Source organism: Sphaerodactylus townsendi, linkage group LG02 (genome assembly GCF_021028975.2).
Source record: "Sphaerodactylus townsendi isolate TG3544 linkage group LG02, MPM_Stown_v2.3, whole genome shotgun sequence".
In the NCBI taxonomy this organism is placed as follows: Eukaryota; Metazoa; Chordata; class Lepidosauria; order Squamata; family Sphaerodactylidae; genus Sphaerodactylus; species Sphaerodactylus townsendi.
In genome coordinates, this window is record NC_059426.1 from 77,482,057 (window position 1) to 77,509,936 (window position 27,880).

General features: G+C 42.4%; 1 protein-coding gene across 3 annotated transcripts; it reads right to left on the reverse strand.

The window, feature by feature from the left end:
• DEAF1 (DEAF1 transcription factor) lies at window positions 1-27,658 on the reverse strand. Of its 3 annotated transcripts, none has more exons than XM_048483926.1 (13): window positions 27,381-27,658; window positions 23,571-23,668; window positions 22,912-23,041; window positions 21,409-21,555; window positions 17,865-18,004; window positions 16,828-16,893; window positions 15,298-15,424; window positions 14,828-14,956; window positions 14,470-14,598; window positions 13,268-13,518; window positions 6,348-6,413; window positions 2,932-3,021; window positions 1-1,404 (listed from the first exon to the last, which is right to left on the reverse strand). In XM_048483926.1, the coding sequence occupies exons 1-13, from the start codon at window positions 27,655-27,657 to the stop codon at window positions 1,300-1,302; spliced, it is 1,755 nt and encodes a 584-aa protein (XP_048339883.1). In that variant the 5' UTR covers window position 27,658; the 3' UTR covers window positions 1-1,299. The 3 variants fall into 3 exon arrangements, with proteins under 3 accessions (XP_048339883.1, XP_048339882.1, XP_048339881.1); XM_048483925.1 differs by having other exon boundaries at window positions 14,470-14,601; XM_048483924.1 differs by having other exon boundaries at window positions 14,470-14,643.
• Window positions 27,659-27,880: the final 222 nt, after the last annotated feature.

Genomic DNA, 27,880 nt, shown 5'->3' on the forward strand with positions numbered 1-27,880 from the left:
AACATTTTACCATTTCATTTACGGAATAAAGGAAGATCTAGTAGAATCAAAAATACAAGAAGACACAACCACATCGGAGTTACTCATGTCATAACACTGACCGTTGGCTCCTCTGTGTTGTACAGTGCAGTTGTGCGTTGTGCGGTGGAAGTGAAAGGATCCTGTTTCCACTGGGGAAACCAGTACTGATTCTCTTTCAGCCTTGGAGAATCTTATTTAAGCGCTGCTTTCATCAAAACTATTATTGCCCGCACTGTTAAACATGGAACTTGTAGAAACCATCTGAACAGCTGCATGTAGCCGGAGCACAAAAAGTGGGGTAACAGGGAAAACTGAGGCATCTTGCCGCCTGTTTGTGCTAGCATATCTGGATCAGAATTAATATCCCTCCCTTGGAGTGCCCCTATTCAGCCCTGTGCCTGCAAAAGAGGTTTGGCAAGGAGGTAATCCTCATGTCACACAATGCACTCTCACCTGTCCACCAGGAGAAAGGAAGGCAGTGAACATACAAGGTAAGCCGTACCTTGTAAGATGTACCTCATCAGAGGTGGAGGTAGCTAAGCCAAACTCTCCTGTTTAGATACCCCTAAATAATCCAGATTGGTATTTGCCCTTGGAACAAACATTACAAGAAGTTTCACAATTGCATTGTACTTGGCTCGACATGACTCATAACCATGCAGAATTTCAAGTATATCAGAATTTTGTCCTCCACAGTGAAACTTCCCAAATAACACAACAGGCAAATCTATGGCCAGCAACAGAATCCCAAATATAACCAAGCACTATTTAAAAGTAAACTAAATCCACTGAAAGATTAGGATATTACATATTTTTTAAAATAAGAGGTAGGTCAGCATGGGAGAGCAAAATTGACGCAATTACTTTGGAGGACACTCAAAAGAAAGCATTTCTTAACAGCAGCTTTAAAAAACCTTTAACAGTCACTTCAAAGACGAACCAGCGTCCAGCAGGGCTATAGGATGCAGACATTTAAACCACCAAATAGCTTTGAAAACAAGCTGTACACAGTCCTGTGAAGTTGGTTCACAGTGGCTTTAACATAAGTCGAATCACTTAACATTCTCATTTCAATGTCTTTTCAGTTTCTGCAGGGTGAAAGAAGAGTTTTTGCTGGCCAGCAACATGGAAACCATTTCACAAATGGGATCTTGATGAATGAGCTTGGTCTTTTGATTTATATAAATTCACAGTAGGATAGCTGGTCCAGCCAGTCTGTTAACATACATGCACGCACAAACACACACACAGACACACAGCTGGGAAAGGTAGGGCCTTTCAGACAGCAACTTTCTCCATCACATTGTCCGTAACATGAACCTCTTCTGTTTGAACCGTCACTGTAGTAGATTGACCACACATATGTTGGTGATCTTTCCAATCCTGCAAATGAGGAATGAAAAGACAGACTGTTAGTTCATTAGATAAAGTAATTATTCAGAGGAAGTGCACTGTGAAATTGTCAAAGGCTGAGAATGTAGCTGCGTTGCACAGCTAACTGCAGATGAATTCTACTCTGATTAACAGGGGGTTCAGGCAGAATTCTACTGTTTACCTGAGAGAGGCCAGTTGAGAGTTTTGGTTAGGAAGGAGACTGTGGGAATAGAGAGGGGAGTGAAGGATCTGGGAGGATACCGAAATAGGAAAGTGGAACCTGTAGTCTTTCCCTGAGGGAAATAACTCCTAGGAAAGGCAGATGAACCTTATCAAGTGTTAAAGATGGAAAATTGGAATCTATGTGTATATGCTTGTCTCCACGGGCTTTAGCAATTTTCTGTCAACTAAGCTTGTGCATGTTTATCTCTAAACAGTGACAGCCACTGCTGTTTGTAGAACATCTGTCTGTAGAACAAAACAGCTACAGTTTTATGACAAACTATTGTATATAGTTATGAAAAGTTTCCCCCATTCCCGAAGCCTTTTCAACTGCCACATTGACAGCTGAAATCTTCCTGACAGTTTCACTTGACCAGTTCTCTGTGGGAGTGAAATAAAAGTTGTGGTGTAGTGGTTAAGAACAGGTGGATTCTAATCTGGAGAAACAGGTTTGATTCCCCACTCCTCCACCTGAGTGGCTGAGGCTTATCTGGTGAACCAGATGTGTTTCCGCACTCCTACATTCCTGATGGGTGACCTTGGGCTAGTCACAGTTTTTCAGAACTGTCTCAGCCCCACCTACCTCACAAGATGTCTATTGTGGGGAGAGGAAGGGAAAGGAGCTTGTAAGCCACCTTGAGTCTCCTTACAGGAGAGAAAGGTGGGATATAAATCCAAACTACTCCTCCTCCTCCTCTTCTTCTGAGCTATAAATTCATATCAGCCTCATTTGCCATATATCAATGAAGGGTTTCCAGTTTCTCTGAATCCTAGGCTGAGTCATAATATATCCATATATACATTTTAACCTCTGGGGAATAAACAAAGGGGGGGGGGCACTCAGCAAAGCAAAAGAGTGTGTGTGTGTGTGGGGGGGGGGAATAAGAGTAATAGTTGCTTTCATAAATTTAATTGGAGATATAGAGCAAGAAGACTATATTTAAGGCTGGATAGGCTGGAAACTACCAAACAGCCCCTCTGGTCTCAACTTGGAAATAAATGGTGATCCCTGAAGAACAGAGTATAATGGATGTTTGATTCTGCAGCACTACACACATGAAACTTATATTGAATCAGAGCATTTGGAGTCAATATTGTCTACTCTGACTGGCAGTGGCTCTCTAAGGTGTAGGAGCTACTGCCAGCACCTACCGCCAGCTACTTTCAACTGCAAATGCTGGGGACTGAACTTGCAGAAGAACCTGGAATCTTCTGCATGCAAGGCAGAGACCCTTGCACTTAGCCACAGCCCCTACCCAGAGGTACAAATTCTCTCTGAACAATAGTATCTGGAGTGCATAAGGATCTTATTACCTTCCGTTGACAAAAAGTTGAGCAATAATTGACTTTATGGCAGCCAGTGCATTCATTCATAGCGTCACGACCACAGTTTACGCAGGATTGCTGTCACAATGCAAAGAAAGAGTCAGTGAGGAGTAAGGATTGTTTCTTGGAAAAATCTTAGCAGCATTTATGGTATTTATTTACAACTTCTTTGTAAGAAATCAACTATTCTGAACAGCAGCTAAGTGCTCTTAAAGATTACACAGAAAACCATTCAGGGCTATTGCAATGAACATACTTGGACTGCCTCTTATTTCATCGTTCAGAAGACCACGCCTGATCAAAGAGATAGTGGACATTTAAGCAACAGAATGGGAAGGAGAACTTGTCTAGTTGGTCATTTGCATATCACCTCTCAGACTTCATATATTCACAAAGTTTCAGAAAGAGATTTCAAGAACAATTCCTATTGCATGGACATGAATCATCATATCTATGAGCTTCCCCTTATCTCCTACAAGTGATTTTTCACACTCTCACACACACCCGTGTGCTCTCAAGGCTCAAATACATAGTCTGTACTATAGTTACATAATATAGAAAGAACAACTTTATTTTTCATCCAAGTGGCCACAGAACAATCCAAAACAATTGTTTAAGCAAGTGCCACTAACTCAGAGTACAGTGCTAAGCCAGCAGTTTCAACCATTAATTTACAGGTAACAGAATGTACTGTGCTGAAAAAGACAGGCACAGTCACAAATAAAAAAAAACTAGGACACTTAACTAAGCTGAAGTCTGCATTAGACATTGTGCTTTTTTCCAGCCACTTGGAAACACCACAATTATTTCTGTCCTGATGTGTGAGAATGGAAGGATGGGGGGGGGGGGTGTCCAAATGAAGAACTAACCCTGATTGAGCATAACTAAAGTTTTTCATCCAGGCAGAAAACAGCATCAGTCCAGGCATTTTTAATGTAGGAAGAGGAAGTGGTATTTTGGGCATCTATCATTTGTTCTTCCGTTCATCAGATGGATGTTTGGGTGGCTCATTCAAAAGTAGAACGTGGAAAAATACAGAAAGCGCATTTCACAGCTCAATCTGTATGCTACTCATAGAATTATCCAGGTGTGATTAGCAAGTCAATGCAATCGTATAAGGCCCAGGAAAGGATTCTGGGCTGTGAGTAAACTGTCATGCTGTGAAAGCATTAGCATAGGCCACATTTAGCGCAGATGTATTTGCTTGCTTTCAGGCACTACTGATTCACACTGATTAACACCTAATTCGTTTGCACCATCTGTCTGTAAATTATCTGTAAACCTCATGATGTAAGGTGCTGGAGAATTACATTAAAGTTGTTTTAATGGCCCAACATTAAAGTACAATGCTAAGGCATCTACTGCTCATGCGAGAAATCCATTGATACCTTGACACTGCAACTTATAGGAGCTATGTATGGTCGCAAATAGTAAGTGTAATTAGAGTGAAATCCAAAAACACAAGCCACCTTTTATTGTGACCAATCAAAATAACACAAAAGTGCGTGCAAGCTTTTGAGTAGTTCAGAGCACTGTGGCACTGCGTGCTGAAGGGTTCTGGAGAACTTAAAAGCTTTGTACAGTATTTTGTGTCATTTGGGTTCATCTTAACAAAAGATAATTACAATGGCTTTTATTTTGGCATTTTACATTGTACCAACAAAGCTACTTGCAACTTCTGTCTGTTTTGGAAATATTTGACTTTAGCCAAATGGCATAGTGCCCAGGGGGCAAGAGGGGGGCATCTTGCACCAGGTGTGTGCTGGTGCAGGGGTGTGGTGTGGTGTGGCAGGGGCGCAGGGCACACCTGTGCCCCAGGCACAGGTTCCCCTCACTATGGCTCTGCTTTACCCCATAGAGAGAAAGATCCTTCAACTGGAGAAAATGACTTGGAATGATATGAGGGGGTGAGTAATGCTACCCATTTTGATTTCTACTGACTCTTTATGTAGTAGCTAATTTAAAACTAACCTTCAGTATTACTAATGTCAAGAAGGATCACCACATTTTCCCTGTGCTCTTAGCCTTTTAAGGGACCCATGTGTTCCACATACTGGATACCTTTGATTCACTACTAGCTTTTATATTTGCAGTTGGAGGTCACTGTTATTCTCACCTTCTTCCCAGAAGACCAAGGATGCAACCAGGTACTAGCTCTGCCCAGTGCTCATTCAGGTTTTCAGAGCATTCTATACAAGATGTAGATCAGGGGGCTTAAGATCACGGTTTTTTTGTTTTTTAATATCCAGTCTATTGAAGCATTATGGAGAACTAAAACACTATGTTCTTTCATTTTGGTTAGGCTTCAAAGCTCTTGTTTATATTGTGCTCTGAATCAACATGGCCACTTGCAACTTTTGATTTTAGGCAGTGTCCGCAAAAGCACTGAATAAAGCAACTGGCATCGTCTCTGGACAGAGCCTTGAAAACATCATATGCACAACTCCCACCTTCTGTGCTCAGCTGGACAAAGGAGTGATTTGATAGCACCTTAGATCACTAGTACAGGACATACTGCTTCTCTAAAGAATGTAAATTAAGTACTTGCAAAGTGGCATAAATTCCTTCTTCCTCCCCTGCATCTGCAAGTCCTTTTATATTGAGCATGCACTGCATCAATCTCCACCATAAAAGTGAGTGAAAATGCTGCACGTTGTACCAAAATCCCAGTGTAAGAAACTGAAAAAAAATGGCTGCATTCTATGTATGTAAGCTGGTATTCACTGTTAGCTACAGAAGACAGGGAGCACCAGCTATGTCATAGCTTTACATGGGGAAAATCTGGCCTGCGGCACTCATTGGCAAGACCACAGCTATGATCTGGAAATTAAATGGCCTTGATAGCAAAGCATCGTGATAGTAAGCAAAATTCAAAGATTGTTCTCAGGGCCCTCACAAACAAATTGACCACATCACAGAAACCCCAATGGGATATTTTATGGTATTGCTGGGAGCCAAAAGGAACCTGACAGCAGTCACCTCTTCACACACCAGTTAACAGAGACTGACAACTCATAACACTCAGTTTAGACATACAACCATGATTAGGAAAGCTTAATTGCTGTTTTGTATGATATCCACATTGACAAAACCAGAGTTTACAAGCAGCCAGTACACCAGAAATAGAAATTATGGCTTGGTAAGTATTCAAACCATGTTTTCTGCAAATTACAGCAATATCTGAATAGAAAGGCCAGAGCTAGGCTACCGTTCGGTCTCTTAATGTTTTTATACTATAGAAAAAGGAGTGCTGAACAGATGAAAAAGGATAGCAAACACACAGCAATGCACCGTGATTTGCTTTTAAGCTATAGCTAGTGCAAAATGGTTCCATTGAAGCCGGAATTGATTATTTCAGTACAAAAAGAAAAGCACAAACATGCCAATCTGATGCTTGCCCTTACCTTAATGATGATTTCTGTTTTTCCATCTACATCTTCTGTTTGTTGAAATAACTGGTTCTGATATTGCTGAAATTAAAAGAGATCAAAATTTCAGCATTACATACCTATTATGCTGCTCTTGGGTGCGTAGTTACAGTGCTCCTAACAGAAAGTGCTCCTGACATTTGCAAAAGTTTTTTTTTAATTTTGACATAGTGAAAAACTGCCAGACAGACCAAAAAGATAGTTTGGAAGGAACATATTATTTTCAAGAGTCTGGATCTACAGTTGCAAGACTGTATTCACTAGCAACAAAAGATGAGAAATGCATTTACTTATGCCAAAATGGAAAAAAACAGCATAAAAGTACCAGTCTGGATGGTAACGAATGTCGTTGAGGATTTTCTGGCTACAAGATTATTGATTTGATTTATGGACTGTAAGATGCTCAGGTGATGCCAGGTATTGCTTTGTGATTGAGTCAGACTATACAGTTCAATACTGACAGCAATGATTGAGTGAAGAATTATTTAATCCACCTCTCCAAACGTTTTCAGCTTCAGGACAGGACTCTGAGATCAACCCTGGGATTACAAGCTTGCACCTACAGCCTATTGACTGAAATCTCTTCAAAACTGTAGATGCTTAGTGAAGGAATGCTGCACAGTTCCTTCAGATCCCAACCACAGTCCAGCATCAGGAAAAGGGGTTGCCTGCTCTAGCATCCTATTGCTTTGTAGAAGCATCCAGCTCAAACCACATGAGGTGATGATTTGCAACCTTTACTGCTTTCTCCAAAACAAAGACCCTTTGCTCATTTCTTACCCCCTTGTACATGTGCCCCAACTCCAGTCTGCCTCAGAACTATCTGAGCCTGGAAGGGGATGTTGTCCTGGGGGGATGCTATTAAGCTTGTCAGGGAAGCCCATATTATCTCTGGGAATACAAAAGTTTCCCCAAATAGAATCCCCCCCCCCCCCATTACAGACTTTTTCACATTGGGAAAATGGTAGGGGAGGACAGCTGAAGGCTCTTGTCCATGTACACCATGGTCCTGATCCTTATTTATTTATTTATTTATTTATTCATTCATTCATTCATTCCCTGCCCATCCCTAAAGGGCTCAGGGTGGCAGGTGCCAGATACACTGGAACTAAGAACTCATAACAAGGTAGGGATCCCAGACACAAACTGTGTATTCTATAATATGAGCTCAGGCTTTTTAATTTGGTAGGAAGAATATATTACCATCTCATCACTATATAAGGACTCAAATCTCTGTTCTGACTTGTATCTGACAAAGGGAGCTTTGACTCTCAAAAGATTACACCCACAAAATCTTGTTGGGCTCCAAGATACCACTGCACTCAAATCTCTGGTTCTCTGTCATACTAGAGAGTGAATGACCTTGTTTAAGACCAGCTCCAGGGTGTGTTTTGATTAGTCCTGAAAGAGGAACATTTATTTGATTACATGTGCAGCCACAGGCTGGCTCTGCAGACTAAGTCCTTCACGCATACACACACCTTCTCAGACCTTGGAAAGCAAGTAGTAAGGTACTTGCATTTACACAGTTATACTATGGTAATGGCCCAGGACCAGGCTAGACTGATTTTGTCAGATCCCAGAAACTAAGCAGGGTCAGTCCTAGTTAGTACTTGGGTGGGAGACTGCCAAGGAAGTCCAGGGCTGCTATCCAGAGGCAGACAATGGTAAACCACCTTTGAACATCTCTTGCCTTGAAAACCCTACACGTTAAGTGAATGGATGGCACTTTATATGCACACATACTATGACAATGAGCACTACCATTTAAGCAGTCTATCTTTATATTAGCTTAGCAGTGCACTGAAACACCTTCTTTCTTTTTTGGTCTCCTTAAGTAAATTCACTATGATACCAAGTTTGTGCATCTCAGAATTAAGCTATCTAACAAGTCACAAACAATGTTAATGTATGGCAATCATGCCTTGCAAAATTCTGCTCTTAAAAAATATTGTACTCTCTTCTCTCATCTTAACTCAACTCTCATTCACACCAAATCCCTCTTCAATATACTCTTCAGCACCGATGCCGACAGTGAGTTCACAGTGCATAGGGCCTTCCTTTGTTCAGTAGTGCTAAATAAATTAAGTTAAATGTATGGTTGCCAAAGATACTAGCCTCAAATTAGACTCAACGCCTGGCTGGGGTGTTAAGCCTCCTGAGGAACAGTTTGAAAACAATCTAAAGCAAAGTAGATTTATCCAAGAGTAGAACCTAATACATAAGCAGATTAAGGGTTTAATTCCAGATCATCTTTATGACCTGACATGAAGGTTCTGAGGGTTGCGAATTTACAGGAACATAACGTTACTATGTCACAGAATCAAATTAGGAAATTCTCTGGGAGCAGAGAAAAAGACAGAAATCTCTCACCTCCAAATAATACAGTAGTCTTTCAAACTCAGATAAATAAATCTTTACCTTTCAAGTACGTTTATGAGTAGTAGCATCCCAAATTCAGCTGAGCTTGTGTTCAAATTACAGGACAGGAATGTGGTCCTGGCTACCATTCCTAATGACAAATCCCTTTGCTACTGTTTCAGAAGGCTCCAGGTACCATAGTATTATCTGGCCTGCTAGACCTATTTAAAGCACCCACCATCCTTCCTGGATCTCTCTACTATGGTGGGTACATGCTGTGAAGAGCAGCCAGATCTGCAGTTCTGTCCTATTTTCTCTCACCAGAGCCACTGACATTTTGACTCTCAGGTAGCAGTTCCCTTTAGTCAAGTGGCTGGCCACCAGGCCCTCTTCCTTCAAAGTTTTAGTTTGATCAGATACTTCATCCTTCCCTATTCATTAAAGTCTCTAGAGAGGAGACAGAGCAGATTCCACTGAGAAAGGGGAGGTTGCTTAATTAAAGGAATGAGCAGCACTGACATCTTATGACATCTACCCTATGTCTCAGTGGGTGCCTTTTTCCTTGAGTTGTCTCTGTTAAAGGAACCCAGCTTTCAGAGGTCATTGTTGAGATTCCAGGATTTTATCACTTACAAGCACTGCAAGAACAAACGGGAAGGGGATTACTGTTGCACAAATGGTGAGGAGTGGGGGTGTTATCATATAAAATTATGAATGGCCCATCATCTTGTTAGCCTAACCTGCCCTTTCCACAGATACAGCTGCAAATTCCAATAAAAACCAGTCTGTTACTTGAGATGCACCACCGACTTTCTTTGCACTTTTTAAGAAGCTAGTGGAAGTCTCCCTCTTAGAAATAAACTTGCCAGTTCTGACTGGTTGCCGAGTCCAAATTATGACAGGGATCCTTTGTCTTCATTAGTTTCATTGGAGGGAGAATTTTTCCAGGCGCAACTTTTCTAGCATTGACAGGAAGCAGCTTTCCCCCCTTTAAAGCAACATTTAAGGTACAAGAACTCACTCTGGAGATGAACCATGTTATCCTATCACAAAAATAACTTTAGCTCATTAGGGGAATGATCTTCAGTAGCAGGTCTTAAAACCTTCACAGACCTTTATGTTCTCAAGCATCCACCCAAGATAGCCATAACACTAGTTTATAATACATGTGCATTCCTGATACAAAAATGCAGACCAACTAAATCATTAGTCCATGTGGATATATTATTGCTCATAGTGTGGGCCTTGAGATGCTTCTGTTTCCCAGAAAAGCTGTATAGAACACCATTACGGCTGCTTGAATCGTGTATGTTAAGAGAAATGTTTCTGCAGAGTGGAGTCCCAAGAACACAGAGGAGTCTCTGAGGTGTGTATCTTTCAAAGCTTATGCATACCTCAATCACTCTCATATTGTGACTTTAGCATCTACACTGTTATTACGTTCTAAAACAGATCTTTAATGGGATTAATACATGCAATTGTATATGGGACTGCAGTCTGTACTGCAGATCTACAGATATTGATGCATCTTGTGTAACTAGAGTGATAAGGAAAGAAAGAGCAAATTTAACTTTTTGAAAGAGGAATTAACAAGATTTTACAGGAGCTCTTAGTTCCTATTTATGCAAATGTTATTATCATTGAAGGTGTTGATTAGAACAGTAAAAAAAAACCCAAGGGAAATTACATTTCAAACAGCTTTCCATTCAAAATACTACAAAAATTTTAAAAATCCAAGAATGTTTTATAAGTATCATACTGGAAGAACTCCAAGTTGTAGACTCAGTGGAGCAAAAGTATATTTCTGCTTGTACAATTGAGCTTTCCTGCTTTCTTTTGCAGATGGTTCTCTTGCTCAAGCATTGCTTCTGTCAAAGGACCCCCCCCCCCCCGAAAAAGCATGGCAGGTGGCAGGATGTAGCCTAGGAAACTGCAGGTGGATGAGTGAAATGGGCAAAAACGGCAAACTTGCTTCCTATCCCCATTGCAAGAGCATTTACGTAACAAGTTCTTTGGAGGCCAGCCCTGAACAGTATCAGCAAAACGTCGCAGAATTCAGGAGAGGGAAACTGTTTTTCCATTTATGTCATCACTAAACACAGGGATGTTCAGATTAACTGAAATTTGCCTGCTTAGAACAACAAATAATTTGTGGACGTTTTCATTTTTTAATAAAACTACTTTTCCTGAAGACAGTTTGATCTGTGGAAGACACAAAGGAGATTTTACAAGCCTCAGCCATATCTGAGTGCGTCCAATGAGTCAACATATTTCCAGGCAATAGTCAGTCATCTGGATACAAGGCTGGGGATCAATCTGAAGGTGGCTAATGCACATGCTCACTCAACTGTCTTCTTTGTCCCATAAATGCAATATTAAGAAGATGAGCCTGTCTAGACAGGAAATGTCTATTTATTCCCTCCATTGCACAGCCATGCTCAGCCAGCCCTGCAGGTAGAAGGGATAGGATTACTCTGACAATCCTTTCCATCCAGCTATTCAAGCCAGCATCTTTCTCTTGTTACTGCCACCATGACAAGATTCCATTTGTTACTACAAACAGTAGAGAAACTCCCTTCCTGATGGAGAATCTGGTAGCAGCAGCTTATTTGTAGGAATACACCACCATTACTACCTTCCCTTTACATTTTTATTTTTTCCCCACATGTTCCTGCTCAGAACAATGTGAAAAAACTAGGCTTCCAGAAAATCCAGCCATATAAACCATATAAGAAAAATTCAAAATGTTTCAAGGGAGGATTAAATAGTTGAATAATCACAGAAGTAACTGTGTTTCTCTTCTTTAAGGGGAAAGGGTTCTGACTCAGCTTGTGGTTTATTAAAACACTTAACTCTGGAAAGTAATTACAGTTGGTTACATAGCATATCTTCAGGCCCAAGTAGGAGAATAAGTTAGCAGGAAATAGCTTGTGGAATAATAATGGCCTATGGGTCATGGATGGAAAACTGATCTTCTCAGAACCTTCATATACTACAACACTTGCACAAATAAATATATTGTGCTACACCTTCATTCCATGACTTAGAGAAACATATCTAGACTATGCCAAGGTATTTACTTTACTAAGAGAGACCCCATTGTCTAGAATCAAAAAGGAGGAGGGGAATTACATCTAAATGCTATAGAAACATCACTGATAATAGATGGCCTCATCCTCTCCTACTTTATGCACTTGACTGCACACATTCTATTTAAGCCAGTCATCAGAAAACAGATGTGAATTATCCAACTCATTACATTTCTCTTTTGAGTTCCAGAAAACGTGGAACAGGAAAGAGCATTTCACAGAATGAACTCGACAGGTTTCAATATAGGAAGACATGAAGTCTGCACACAGAAAGGAGCACAGATTTTCCCTCACAGCAACCAATTTAATGCCTATCTTTAGGAAAGCAACTTCTTTTATTTTCACTAATTAGCAACATCATCTACACAGCAAAATCTTTTATATTCAGTAATTTTGGAGACTTGAGTTACCTGCTCTGTGTTGCTAAATCAAAATATATGTGCAGGTCTTTCAGTTTGCTATTTTGTCTCTAATTAGCACATTAGGCATTACACAAACACATTCTCAGTATTTCCCTATAAGGTGTCCTGACCAATAACATTTTACTTTTACTCCAGAACTATATGTCAGTGTTACACTAATCCAAGGTTAACAATCCAGCATTGTGTGATTCTAAGATACATGACTTATATTAAAATTCCCTGCAGCCCTTTTTAATGTATAAAATTTATGAATTTCCTTGCTTAGGTGAGAAGTTGAATGGGCTTATCCATGTCTTTTTCTGTTTATCTGACAACTTTTCCAGGTTGGTAGTTGTGTTGGTCTGCAATACAAGAGCAAGATTCAAGTCCCATGGCACTTTAAAGGCCAACAACATTTCCAGGGTATACTATAAGGTTTTGAAAGTCATAGCTCTCTTTATCAGATACTGAAAACTGTGTTATCAATACATTTAAATGAAAATGGGCAAACACATTTTCTACTGAATGATCCCCTGCTGACTATCTGACCTAAACCTTGGAGCTCTTTCCACCCTTGTGTGCTACTCCCCTTCACCTCCATCTCCTCCCCTTCACCGCCACTTTCACAGTTTTTAAGAGCCGATATAATGGGAATAATAAGTTCTCCAAAATAATTGATCTAATTTGTTCTTGCCATAAGATAACAATATGGAATTCTGTGATGGGACTAAACCAAGATTAGTTTGGCACACAAGAAGTACACTAAGCTCCATGTATAACCTCTTACTGAAAATGTGTGAACTGTTTTCAAGGACTCCGAAAGGGCTGAAATTCACTGCACTGCCAACAGTTTCATCAAACATCAGAAGTTAATAACACTGAAATATGGACATTTTCTTCAACTCAACTAAAGAATACCACATAAAGTTACAAAATTTCAAACTTCAACTGTCTCATGAAAGAAAGCAGCTGTAGGAATCACTTCTTGGACAGCTGGCAGTGAAGAAATTCTGATCCAGAATGGTTTTTCTTGTGACACAGTTACCTCTTTCCTCTCCACATCTGCTTGAATTTTTGCTTGAGTGACAACGGCTTCTCTGTATGAGGAGCTGGCCTGCTTAGCTTGTTCAATGAGATTCTTCAGCTGCTGAGCTGTGCTGAGGAGTGAATTGACCATCTCCTCAAGGTATACCCAACTTCGTTGCTCTGTCATTTCTAGTCCATTCACCATGGAAGAAGATATTGTTTTGGTGGGCGTACTGGGTGGCACAGCCAAGGCTGGAAGTGAGGTCAATACTAGAAAGTTAAATAGCAAAACAAACACAAAGAGTTACAGGTTTCAATCCAAGAGCAAGCTGAAGTACAACAGGCTTATTAACCTCAGATAATAAGTGAATTCAGTAGGGCTGATTCACCACTCAAATGGCACAAGCAGCTGCAAGAAATGCCAAATCTGGGTGGGGGGGAGCAAACTGGGAGGAGCTGGCAAGTGTGCCTTACACCTGCAGTTGCCTCCTGCACTGGCAGAGCAGCTGCCGAGGTGGACTGCAGAATCCTTTTCACTGCAGCCTGACTTCCAATCCTGCCAAGGTAGTAAACGAACAAGAGCAGGTGCATGCCTCCAGTCTGTTTCTGGGCAGAATTGAAGGTAGCTGGTGCTGACCTTTAAAGCCCTAAATGGCTTGGGATCAGCAGATCCAAAGGACTGCCAACTCCCATATGAATTTACCAGACCACTACTGTCATCTTACGAGGCCCTGCTTTGGGTGCCCTACCTTCTAAGATCTGGTGGGTGGTAACGCAGGAGAAGACCTTTTCAGGTGTGGTACCAAAACTCTACAATTCTCTCCCCAGAGAGACTCACCTGTCCTCCTCTATTTCCATCTTCCACCAATAGGTTAAGACTTCTTTGTTTCAACTAATCCCTCAGTGACCCCTGCTTCCTGCGCCATGCCTTAACTGTCAGTTGATCTTTTTGTACTGGTATTTTTGCTTGGTTTTAATTGTTTTAATGGAGTGTTTTTGTTTTGGTTAATGGTTTTAAGACATGTTTTTATTCAGTATGCTATTAATCTGTTAACTGCCTGGGTGGCCCTGACCAGGTCAGAAAAATGGGGCATAAATTCTGTAAAGTAAAGAAATAAAACCAAGATACAATTTCTTTTCCTGAGGCAGTCTCTCATGGAAGAAAGCTGAAGTAGTTACCTGAAGTTGGGTAAGTTATTTTGGAGTCTGGTAGAATCTTACCAATTTTGGGATGTGAAGTTGGCAGTGCTGCTTCTGGGAAAGTGGAGATCTGACAATTGTCCTGATAACTTGGGTAGTGAGGCTCCGGATGACTGACCCGGCATGGTTGCTGAATGTTTGTGTCTTGTACTACTGGGTGAGAAAGCAACAGCAAACAGAACAGAATCAGGACTCCTGGAGAAAAAAAATCATTTCCTGATTTAAATTTTACATGAATTTGAATGATTCCACAATAATTGTTTTTAGTCACCGTAGGACATGATTTCTTCATCCAGAAATTTTACAATTAGGAATCAATAATTCCCCACAGGTATCTCTAATTATGTGTGAACATATGAATGTTGTTCATTTTACTTACCAGTGGCTCCAGTAAAAACATCACCCTGGGATGGACTTTCGGAGATAATTGCTGTGGCCTCAACAGTCGAAGTACGGTCAAAGGTTAGAGTGCCTGAGGTAGTGATCTGCCCTGAAGGAGTCACGGTGACTAAAAAAAAAATTAAAAAATCCTGACCTTGCTTACAAGTCAAAACAAAAATTAAAAACAAAAGTTCAGACATATGTGGAAATATTGGTATTTCCTTGATACATTAGTCTCCATAAAGCAAACACCAGAACCTGGAAGACAAAATGCTGAATGCTAGCACCAAAAATAGAATGAAGCTTTACTTGCCTAAAGTGGCAGAAGCAAAAAAGGGAAGAAAAAAAAAGAAAAAACCCAACTCCCCCTAATAAGCTACATGACCCTTTTCCAGTATTTAAACAAGCAAATCTCTTTTGAAAGGCAAAATGTAACTGACAAAGATGTTCATTTCAAGGAAAGCTTACAGGTAGTAGCACCAGTTGCAGGAAGCAAGGTGATATTTTTCGGAGAATCCTTCTTCGTTGGAGTTGCAGGCAATTCGTTTTCTTTTTTCCGTCTTTTATAAGGCACAAAGAGCCTTACGGGACCACTCTGTTACAGACCAAAACCTCTGTCAGAGCTTTTTTTCAATACAGTGAAGTACACAGTTGTTGCTATGGGAGGGGGGAACTGGGTCTCCCCAATTATTCTGTGAAGTTTACAGACTAACTGCAATGAAATATCATGTGAAGGGCTTGGAGCTCAGTGAGTGCCATGCTGCCACCTGCGGGTGAAGGTAGGCATCAAATCTAGAAAGGCTGAGGACTGTGCTCTAGACAGACATCCCACTTAAACTCCTGATCCACATGCCAATATTTTTGTCCCATCTCTTATCAGCCTTTCTCATGGCTTGACTTGACTGCTGCCAGGTTGAATGCTCCTTACTTCCCCCCCACACACATTATCAAACACATTTCAATATAGTTCTTAACATATGAAACAAAAAAAGTCTACTCTGTCTCACCAAAAGAAAAAACAACAACAAAACCTAACAAAACTAGGTAGGCACTAGGATGCAAACAAAGCACTCTAAAACAAAGCCAGTCCAGCTTGTGGTGAATTAAGTTACAACCTTGTTTTTTTCTTTTGGTGAGACAGAGTATAGCAAATAATTTTCCCAGCTTCGCTATTGCTGAAACCTGCACTTTTATTACATAACAACCTGAATTAGCACCCCTAAAACAAAACAATATTCTAGTAGTATTGTGTTCTAGAGTAACTGCATTTTCGTTCTAAGGAACTACAACATTTACTCTTAATGTACCCTGAGATTCTCAAGTATTTTAAGGTAGTGTCTACTCCACCATATAGGAATTCTGAAGATGGTATTTTATAGTTGTTACAGAGCGTGGTTATCAGGGAAGCCAAAAAATAACAAGGTAATCCTAAGAACCTTTTACTAGGAGTAAGCCCCACTGAATTGACCTATGCAGACCTGCTTAAGACTGCTCTCTAGGCTGGGCTTTTCCTCCTGCAGCCTCCATTCTGTGGTACCAACCTGGATTCACCTCAGCCCATCGGTTGTGTTCCTTAAGAACACTGCAAAATGTTTTTCGTTAAGCCATGCATTTAGATATGTTGTTTGACGTCAATGGTCTTATTATAATTGGAATAGTTTATCTTATTCTTAAAGTAATTTGAATGAATTACTTTTGCTGTAACCCACCTACAAGGTATATAAAATTAAGTAAACAAATCCATTACCATGCCTTTTAACATACTCAGCAATGTTTCTTCCAGCCAAAAGTCACCACAGCCAAAACACTGTCTGAATTTCAATGAGAAGTGATTCTGCAATCCTCTTGCCTTTCTTTGCAACCAATGAGCAAAATACCCTCCAGGCTACCACAATTACGCTTCTTCCTTTCTCAAGATGCTCAAAACCGGAATCCATGGCAGCCCTGGGCACTATCAGACCGTCCTCACAGATTTTGAACCAGCAGCTGAGAACTCACCAAGCTCATATCATCGCAACAAGCAGCACAAGTGCACGAGGCAGCATGAGGATTTAATATCCCATCCTGAAAATTGTAGAAAAGAGCTGGGTTAGGGGGAAAAAACAAATCTGTCCAAACAAATATGCAGAGACCCACCTTATACTATGCTCTGATATGCTAGCATCAGGAATTGGCCCAGCCCCCTGCACTAAAGCAGCAGCAATTCCTGCAATCAATCTTTAAGCTTACGAGAAAGCAATTCCTAATGGATTGAACTGGTTTGGTGACTCACCAAGAAGATTTCCCTTGGTTTCCAGATTGTCCTGCTCTGCCCTGCCTGCCTTATATAAGATGCTGTTATAGCTGTTGCAAAGCCAGCCTGACTAGTGTTGGACTAAGGACAGGGTGATCTGGATAGAGATCCCTGGGCAGCAGTGAAGCCCTAAGCAGAGTTACACCCCTTAAAACCAATTAACTTCAATGGATTTAGAAGGGTGTAACTCTTCTTAGGATTACCTTGCCAGTGAGTGTCCAACAGTCATCATCTCAAAGCTGCACTACCTTAGGGTTATTGTGAAGATTACAGCCACCCTAAACTCACTGAGGGAAAACTAGTATACAATCAAAACAGGTATGTGAACAAGTTGCCCAGGAAAAAATGTGCAACATTCATTCTGCTTCTCCTATTCCCTTGCTCATTTTTTGTTTTATAGAGGTCACCACTGGAGTTAGTTGATTCTGAATGAAATAAATGGAACATTTTTTTTAAACTGAGAACTTTTTAGGCTAACCTGCTAGACAGTCTTTCTTGGACCTCCACAGAATTCATGCATCTTTCTAGTCAGTTCCATAATCTGCAACTGATCTCCAGGCAACAGAGAACTGTGAACCTAAGTACACTTCAGGAAACGCTGAATTTCTATGAACAGGCTCATAGAGTAACAACTCTGTGACCAGAAATATAATTAATGTTTTGTTCAGTTAGTTTAAATCCCACTGATGAGAAACACCACCTTTCAAACCTCTAAAGTAGAAAAGAAAAAGCTCCATCTTACATGAATAAGGCACTGCAATGGCCTCCCTGCATAACGGATGCTTCTTTTCCAGTCCTTGCTGCTGGCTCTTCCTGCCATGGCTTCAAATTCAGTGGGACTGTACCAGCTCTCCCCTTGTTTAATGCACCGTCCTCGACCACCTCAAATGAGGCAAAAGAAGGATTAGCTACTGATTCAGAACTGATTTGTACAGAAATGACTACATCTGAGGCTTCTATTTGTACAGAAATGACTACAACTGAGCTTTCCCCCAACTTCTCACAATGCTGACAAACTTGAACACACCAAAAATGTAGTGACGCAGCAAAGTCTAAAGAACAAGCATTTATCACTGCATGAAAAACAGATAAGGTCACATATTGCCCACAAGGGCTCTGCAAACCTTTGTGTTTGAATGGCCAAGCTACAGGCTACATTTGCCCCACAAATCAGAACGGGTATCCTAACAGCCAGACCAGGGGTTGAGGTTCTTGGATCCTTTTCAGCGTGGTTTAGTGGTTAAGAGCAGGTGGACTCTAATCTGGAAAACTGGGTTCAATTTCCCATTCCTCCATATGAACAGTGAACTCCTATCTGGTGGACTGGGTTTGTTTCCCTGCTCCTACACATGGCCTGCTAGGTGACCTTGGGTGAGTCACAATTCTCTCAAAAAGTGGTCCCTGGCCCCTCGGTGATGCGGCTGGCCTCCACACGGGCCAGGGCCTTTATGGCTCTGGCCCCGGCCTGGTGGAATGCTCTTCCTCCAACTGTCCGGGCCCTGCGGGACCTTAGTGAGTTCCGCAGGGCCTGTAAGACAGAGCTGTTCCGCCGGGCCTTCGGAGGATCCAGCCGCTGATGGTGCCCCCCTTTTTCGGCCCTTGACATCTGGGCCAACTGCCATCTAATGAGACTTGCCATTCCTCCCTTTTGGGGGGGGGGGAGGGAACTTATAATCAGAATGCTGGATGCCACCCCTCCCCTTTTACGGGAGGTGGGGAGCTTTTAAAATTAGACTGTTGAACGCCATCTACTTTATTGGGTTTATGGTATATCTATTAGAAATAGTTTATGGTTTTATCGCTGCTTTTAAAATGTTTTAGTTATCTTACATTGTTATTCCTATGTTGTACACCGCCCAGAGCCCCTCGGGGATGGGGCGGTATAAAAGCTTAAGGAAATAAATAAATAAATAAAATTAAAATCCCTCAGCCCCACTTACCTCACAAGGTGTCTGTTGTGGGAAAAGGAAGGGAAAGGAGTTTGTACGCTGATTTGAGACTCCTTACAGTAGAGAAAGGCAGGATATAAATCCAAACTTTTTTCCCCATAACTTGCCTTGTTCAAATAATATTCACTGGGATAGCAGATTCCTCGGGAAGACAAGACCATGGAAACAAAAAGCCTGGGTTTTTAAGTGACCAGTTCATTCAGTGAACTGGGAACTCAATAGAGTCCTACTAGCATTTGCCCTAGCACAGAGAGTAGAAGTCTCCTTCCTTATATCCTATTTGTTGTCAATGTGAATGCTCCTACTTCTCCAGTATACACCTCATACATTTTGTCTGAAACAAGTAAGGAATACTCCTCACACTTGGACACTTAATGCTGAGATGAACAGTATGCAATCAATGGAAACATCCTGTGGTTACCAGCCTCAATCCAAAATAAGACAGTTTGGTCAGCTATGTCTGCTACCAAAAATAAAAGCCCCAATTTATCACATCTCATAACATCATGAAGTCAGAACAAAATATTTGGGGTTGAGGGAGTTGCTCAGAAAGACTCTCAACTGTTATGTGATCCTCAGCAGTCATGATGATGTCAAAATGCAGGCAAAAAGAACAATTTATAATGGAACCTGGGAATGATTTAAGTCAGTTGGACAACAAACCTTTGACAGTGGCTGGGAGCCAACCCACCTTTACCCATAAGTTTTAAGAAGAAATGCTGACGGTCACAGATGAAAAAGAAGAGGGCAATCAAGATGATTAAGGTGTTGGATCAGCCTTCTCATAACAAAATCCTGAAAAGTATTAAACTCTTCAGTTTAGAAAAAAAGGAAGCTATGAAGGGACATGGTAGAACTTTATAAAATTATGCTTGGAAAACTTTTTCTCCCTCTCCCATAATGATAGAATTCAGGGTCACCAATGATGTTGATGGGCAATAGATTCAGGACAGACAAAAGGAATGGCTTATTTAATCAATGAGCAATTAAATTGTGGAATTCCGTGCCAGTGGACATGATGAGCAGATGCCTATGAGCAGATGGCACCTTGTGAGGTAGGTGGGGCTTGGAAAGTTTGGAGAGAACTACGACTACGCCCAAGGTCAGTCTGTAGGCTTTGTGTGGAGAAGCTGGGGATCAAACTCCAGATTAGAGCCCACCACTCTTTACCACTATACCACGCTGGCTGTGTCTTGAAAACAGTTCAAACAGATTTATGGATTAGACAATAGACAAATTCATGACTACTGTAACTGTCTCTAGACAGAGTTGCCCTTGAGGCTGTTCCAGAAACTTCAGCTGGTCCAGAATGCAGTGACAAGGATCCTTACAGGGCCACCATTAAGATCTCATTTTCAGCAGGCACATCATTAGCTGCACTGGCTCCCAGTTGAACACCAGATAAGATTTAAGGTTTTGGAATTAACCTTCAAAGCCCTAAATGGTCTGGGACCATCATACCTGCAGGGCCACCTCTCCAATCACAACCTCAGAAGGCTTTATGCTCCACTGATAACAACCTGCCAGTGGTCCCTGACCCTAGAAGTATCCAGCTGTCTTCAACCAGAGCCAGAGCTTTTTCTGCTTTTTGCTCCAGCCTGGTGGAACTCGCAGTCAACTGAGATCCAGGCCCTATAGGATCTGGCTTAATTCCACAGGGTTGGTAAGATTGAGATGTTCCATCAGGCCCATGGTTGAGGCAGCAATGTCTGCCTATTCCTATTCCTATCCTTATCTCTGTTCCTGTTCTATCAACTTAGCTGCTTGGTCTGGTTTTTGTCTTTGTTTCCCTTTATATCCCTCCCTCCTTGGTTGATCATACAGGTAATTGCTGAAGGAATAGGATACTAGAGCACAAAACAAAATTTAATTGATGGAGCCTTAAATCGTATAGCATATTTTAATAGATTGTTATATTTTTACGTAGTCAGTCACCCTGAGCCTGACTCTGCCTGGGAAAGGGAAGGGAATAATTCTAATAAAATAAAAAGTAAAAGTTGGAGGAAAGTTCCATTAATGTTAACTAGCCATGGTGAGGTAAGAAAACAACCATATAGATCAGGGGTCTGCAATCTTTGGCTCTCCAGATGTTCATGGACTACAATTCCCATCAGCCCCTGCCACCATAGCCAATGAGCATTTGGAGAGCTGCAGGTTGCAGACACCTGATATAGAGGCAGCAAATCTCCAAATACCAGTTCTGGGAGACAATATCAGACTGGTGCCTAGGCCCTCCAGGGAAACACCACTGCTGTGTGAAACAGTATGCTGGACTAGATAGACCACTGGTCTGATCCGGCAGGGCTCTTATGTTCTTCTCAAGATGTGACATCTTACCTGAGCCAAGCCGGTTTTTGTACAAGATACCACTGATATTTCGGCATCGTACAGGCAGTTCATTGTCATACACTGAGGGGTCCCAGTTATATTTTGTTCCACCTTTTTCTTGGCCAGGCGTTAAAGGAGTAGGAGGAGACTGAGGTCCTTAATGGAAAGAAAACATGTAATAAACTAAGGCTGTTCTTCTGCCCTTGCTACAGGAAAAAAAAGAAACATAGCTGATTCTCACAGTCCTTTCTACATTTTTCAACTATTATCAGAACAGTATGAGATACAACCAGGCAAAAATGGCAACCATTTTGCTCATGTAACAGGGCAACTGGCCCTGATATATTGGCTACCAGTGGAAACAGCCATTTGAATGTGTTTAACAGAGACAAGAAAAAGGAATCAAAGCAAAGGAGGAAAAGTGTTCAAACAGTTACTGCACCACCATGTGGAGAACAATGAAACAACATGCCACTGAACAATCTTGGACTACAAATAAAAGATAAAGTGAATTATTTATTTTTACTGAAGACAGCTGCAACCATTCAGATGAAGTCCTACCAGTCTTTTCAGAAAATGTTTTAAAAATGTTATCAATTATGCTAATTTCCCCCACTGTTAAAGATAAAGTTCTGAGCAGAACAAGAAAGAAAGTATATTGTCAATGTCAGGGGTAGGGAACCTGCGGCTCTCCAGATGTTCAGGAACTACAATTCCCATCAGCCCCTACCAGCATGGCCAATTGGCCATGCTGACAGAGGCTGATGGGAATTGTAGTTCCTGAACATCTGGAGAGCCGCAGGTTCCCTACCCCTGGTCAATGTCTTATCAATAGTCTTGTTCAGGTCTTGCAAACTGAAGGGCATGGCTGCCTTTACTGAGTCAATCAATCTCATACCGGCTGGCCAGCACAGATCAACTCATGGGCCTCGGTGTGTGTGTGTGTGTGTGTGTGAGACTGCCTCAGCTGCCAAGCCCACAGGGGGCTTACTAACCCAGATCAACAATGGGGGGTCAACACTGATGGGGGGCAGGTTCACCAGCTCAGAATGGCTCTGGGGAAGGTGTTTGGCACTGGGGGAGGAGGGTGGCTGCCACAGCTGGCAGACCTGTATGAGACTCGCCAACCCAGATCTACACTGGGAGCGGTAGTTGGTACTGGTGGCTGCCTCAGTCTGCAGCTGACTCACCAGACCTGTTTGGAAGGGGTGGGTGTGTCCTGAACTGGAGATCCCACAGCAGGCTCGCCAAGCCAGATCAGGAGTGGAAGGGCACCTGGACTGGGGAGTCCGCAGAAGACTTTCCAGGGTGGTGGTCATGGTCCCTGGACTGGGGAGCCCACAGCAGGCTCACTAGGCCTCATCTGGAATGGGGTAGGATGGCTGCCTGGACTGGCAAGCCTGCGGCCTGACACAAAAACCTACCATCCATTTCCTATTCATGCAAATGCAGGAAATTAACCTTTAGTTGTGACAATTTTTTAAAAAACCCAAACAGTAAACCATGCTGTACCTGGTGTGAGAGGAGCAGATGGCCCCTTGAGGCCTGCAGTCTCTACAATGCTGCCATCTGTGTGAACCACAATCAGAGTAGCTTTCTCAGCATTCAAACTGTCTCCAATTTGAAGAGCTGTTCTTCCAGACTGCAAAAGAAACAGAATTTCAGATAGTACAACTTGATACACCTGTTCTTTTTTTAACATCTTCATAGATCACTCACATACAAATATGGATTTGTATATTTTTACTCATGTGAGTTAGTATAGAAGCAAGTTTAGGAAACTTCTCCCAAAATCTAAGGAGCAATTTGGCTAACATGCTGTATCAGTACAAGACCTAACATGTACCGAAGTAAGAAGTTAGGGACACTTTACACATTTACAAGTACATCTTCATCAAGAAGCAGTGACTGGTTGCAATTTCTTGTCGGGCATTCAGGGCAGCAAACTTGGATTAATCTTGGTGTAATTGCAAGATTGCCTGTAATGATGCTACAAGTGGCAGTACAAAAGAACAGATTTTTCCTGCCAGCCCTACACAAGATGCCACTATAGAATGCAGCTGGATCAATGAACTGTTACAGCTAAAGATTTGTTTAAATGTAGTGTGTGACTTATCACAAAGGCAGTACTAAACATCTAAAAATGAATATTGGATCAACCCTGCCCTTACCAGTACATGTCCTGAAATGGATGCTGCATTTGCCACTGAAGTGGTGAATACGTTGTCTGCAGAGGCACCCACATTGGCTACCGTTACGGTGGTCACTTCTGTAATATATGACCAGAATAAATTTAAGAATGAATGCTTTGGCATATCCTAATATGCCAAAACCCCATGAAGTAAAACATGCAATTGCATATCTGCTCCATTTCTTCTCTATTTTGGTGTAACAAATGGAAGCATCTGTGCTGTTTCTCCCTTTCTATGTTACATAAATTACAGTATATAAAGGAAACAGTTATATAAACATTGATAAACACTGGTCATGTAAACAGAGGAATTAGAACTCACTAATACAATACTCGTAATTAGTCTGTAAAGTGGCCAAAAGCAACAGAGGATAGGATCAAATCACAATTTTAATATGTACATACTATTTTCTGCTTTAGCTTTCCAGTTCAGGGTTAAAATTTAAGTGAATGAGGTTTAGCATACATTTCAACCTGCCTCTTTTTACTTGGATGTTTTATGTTGCACACTAGCAGTAAAGCCAGCTGTAGGGTAAGCAATGCAGAAGGCCTAGATAGGGCAGGGGACTGATCAGCGGGCCAGTGGACTTGCTGGGGATGGCAGGGTGCGGGGAGGTGAAGAGGGCTTGCTGGGGGTGGGGGGAGGAGGCAGAGAAGGCTTGCTCAGCAGGGAGGCTGGGAGGGTTTGCACAGCCCTCCGCCAATGCGGGAGCAGGATTCACTTGGTGAGTCCTGCTCCCTTATTGGTGGAGGGTTCATTGTCGGACATTCCATCTTTCAGCGCTTTATTATTGGTGAGATATCATGTGCTAAGCAAGATGTGTATATTAAGGTAACCAGATAAAACAATTGTTGTGTTTTGGATCGCCAGAATATCTCTTCTGATAGCACTCCTGTCCTGTTGCTTTTACACCTGGTCATCAGATATTCATTAGATACAAGCCATTTATGTACAGAAGATCTTTTCACAGCAAGCACACTTTCCTGTCAGGTTAAAATTTCAATCATGTAACAGATTTGATACATTATCCATATTAGATTTTCAATTACACAACTCTTTCAAAGTGGCTGCGCTTCTTGGGAGAGAATCCCCAGATTTTCACCTTTCTTGCCACTTGGGGAGGAAAAGAAACGAGAACAAGTACTTCTGTGGTGCAGAATGAATGTGACTAACCACCACCACCCCCCCGTCATTTCCCCCCTAGCTTCTTTGGTGGCATTTGGTTGCACATGCTACTGCTGAAAACAACTGTCCCTGTCAGCTATTTTCTCCTCCCCATCCAGCTCCATTTTCAAAAGGATTTTTTAAAAAATCCATCAGCGAAGTGACATTAGGGCAAAAGGCTCAAGCCAGGTTGACTGTGTGAGCTTTGTCAGTTTTGTCTAGTACAGCATTTCCCAAATGGTGGATGAAAGCAAAATGCTGGGTCACCTAATGTCTGGGGTTGGGGCCGACCACCCCACCCCCATTCTTGCTAAGAGGGCACCACCCACCTGGAGTCACATCAACCAGGACGATATAGCAGCTTCGGGGCTCCACCCCGGCCAGCCGACCACCCAGAAAGGGGCTGGGGACAGAGCCACAACCTGCGGCAGATGCGGGTACCACGAGGGAGGTGGGGGTGGAAGCAGCATCCCGGGGAGCCTCCCTGATGCTGCTGCATGCAGATGAGGCCTGGTGCAGGGCTGGGCTTGCCCCTGCCGAGCCAGCATGGGCAGACTCAATTTGTTTTATTTTACTAATAAAGAGGCCATAACAAATTAGAGGAGAGGTATTAAAATACTGTAACCAGGCCATGGAAAAAAAAGTTTGGAAACACTGGTCTAGTATTTGAAGTGAAACTCTAAGGCAAAGATACATTATGTCCTGAATTGGGAGACAGTGGCAACTTCCCTTTTTAGTTTTGCTCACTCCTAACTACAAACACTAGATGAAATTGACAGAGTTCACACAATCAACCTATAGTCAGGTGTGGTTTGACAGAAGTGAAAGTACCGTGTTTCCACAGGTGAAAATAGTCCAAAATGTCTATCAGCATTAAAGAATCAATTTTAAGCACAGCCTTCGTCAAAATAATCATTCTGAACACTATTAAACAGGGTAGTTTAATAAAAGAGCATTTATAGTGCATTGAATTCTAGCACCCATCATTTTGTGTAAGCCTCAGGAACCGCAGTACAGCCGTTGCCATTTGCAGAATGTTCCCAGGAGTTTCCTCTGCTTGCAGTTCATCTGATGGCCATTTCAGTGTAAAAGTTTATGAATAAAGTTTGTTTTTTCTGGTGATCCAGCGCATGAGTCATTATTTCTGTTTTTTGTTTTGAATGAGAAATCTTCATAGCTTCAAAAACACCATATGAGAATTTCAGCCACTTGAAAGGCTGATCTACCTCCCATTAAGAAGCAATGGGTAGGCTGAAAAAATGACACGTGTGCAGGATCACCAGAAAAAAAACAAACTTTATTCATCAACATTTATACTGAAATGGTCATCGGATGAGCCGCAAGCAGAAGTAACTCCTGGGAACATTCTGCAAATGGCAGCGGCAACATGGAGGCTCTGAAGATGGCAGAAAATGGTGGGCACTACAAGAAGAAAAGTAAGAGCTCTACAGTAAGGAGGGGGAAGCAGGGAAATTGAAGCATAACTTTGTGTGCCTCTCCCTGGCCTAATTCTCAATCTTCTGCAAAGTGGTAAGAGTGATTTTTTTTAAAAAAAATTGTTCAATAGGAGGGAACAGAACAAGGCAGGCACAGGGACCCCCCCACTGGGGACACCCCCTTATTGAACTTTCGCCAAATAAAGGGTCCAGAAAGAAGTGTGGTAGGATGAATATATGGCAATTCTCTAGAGATCCAATAAAGGCACTCTGGTATGATTTACAATTCTACTGAGATATTTTTGGAGGAAAAGAGTATAGCTGGTGCCTTTTGCTGATGTGCTGGAATTTTTCTTTAAAAAAATAATCCTTTCAAAAACGAAGTAGGACAGGAAAGAGAAAATGGCTCATAGGGAGGAAAGACAATATGGACACTAGAGGGCGAAGGAGCCATATAGGACACATGCGCCTAAGATGAGCTAGTTAGTTATGTGCTGCAGCATTGGACTTTATTCATGCAAAAAATTGTTTTTTAAGAATTCCGCGATGCTTTAATTCATAAGGAAAGCCAGAAACCAGGACATCAAAGGGTGACTCCTCTGCACATGCAAAAATCATTCCATGGCAGATCTGGTGAAAAAGACAGGGAAAGGGGCAGTAAAAAGACCACCACACGCAGCAGAGCAGAAACCACCAGATTAATCGACAGCAAAGCTTGAGGCAAGTAGTCAATGTACAAACTGGCCATACTAACCCCCCCCCTTGAGTGATTATAACACCGTGGTGAGAAACAGGGAGTCACAAGTGCGAGATTTTTTTTATCGTTGGGCCGCGGTTAAACGCACAGCAATACTTTGTTGGGAGAAGAGTACAGCCACTCTATGAAGTTACTGGGAAGAAGTAGGGTCAAGCAAAAGGTCCAGGACAGGGATGAAAGCAACTGTTGCATTTCCTCAGCCTCAAGACTGGCCCACACATGTGTGTTTGGATGAAGCTTGCATGCTTAACAAAGGGAAATTAAGACAACGTAAGAAATTATTTCTCTGGGAAAACACCGTGTTTGCTCAGTACAGAAAACTGAGCTGTGATTTTAACTGGGTGGGCGGCCACTCACACGTGACGGTCAGGCCTCCGCCACTGGGGGGGGTGAGCGCATCACGACTTGCGCATGCGCAGCATGGACGCTGACCTGCGAAGGCGGCAGCGGCGGCCTCGTCTGCGCTCGGCAGGGACTCGGTCCCCATCTCGATGTGTTCGGCACCTGCCGCCATGACAGTCACCGCCGTCACCTCCTCTTCCGGCCCCACCTCCGAGCCTGCCGCCTCTACACGCTGTTGGTGCTGCTGCTGTTCCGAGCCTTCTGCAGCAGCGGCAGCTGCCGCCGCTGCAGCCACTGCAGCCGCCGCAGCCACCGCCGCCGCCTCGGCCAAGCCCAGCTGCTTCGCGGCCGAGTCCGAGTCCTCCATCTGAACGGGGAAGGGGGGGGGGCGGCCGGGGAGACGAGTTTCGCCAAGCCCTTCCGAAGGCGCGATTGTCTCCGATCTCACCCGAACTCGATTTTGCAGTATCCCGAGTGAGGAAACGATCTGTCCAGGGCCTCGTCCGATCCTGTCCGAAGCCTCTCCCGAGCGCAGCCGAGGGCGAAATTAGCCGAGGCTCCCCGAACGCGCTTCGTTTTTACACGAACAA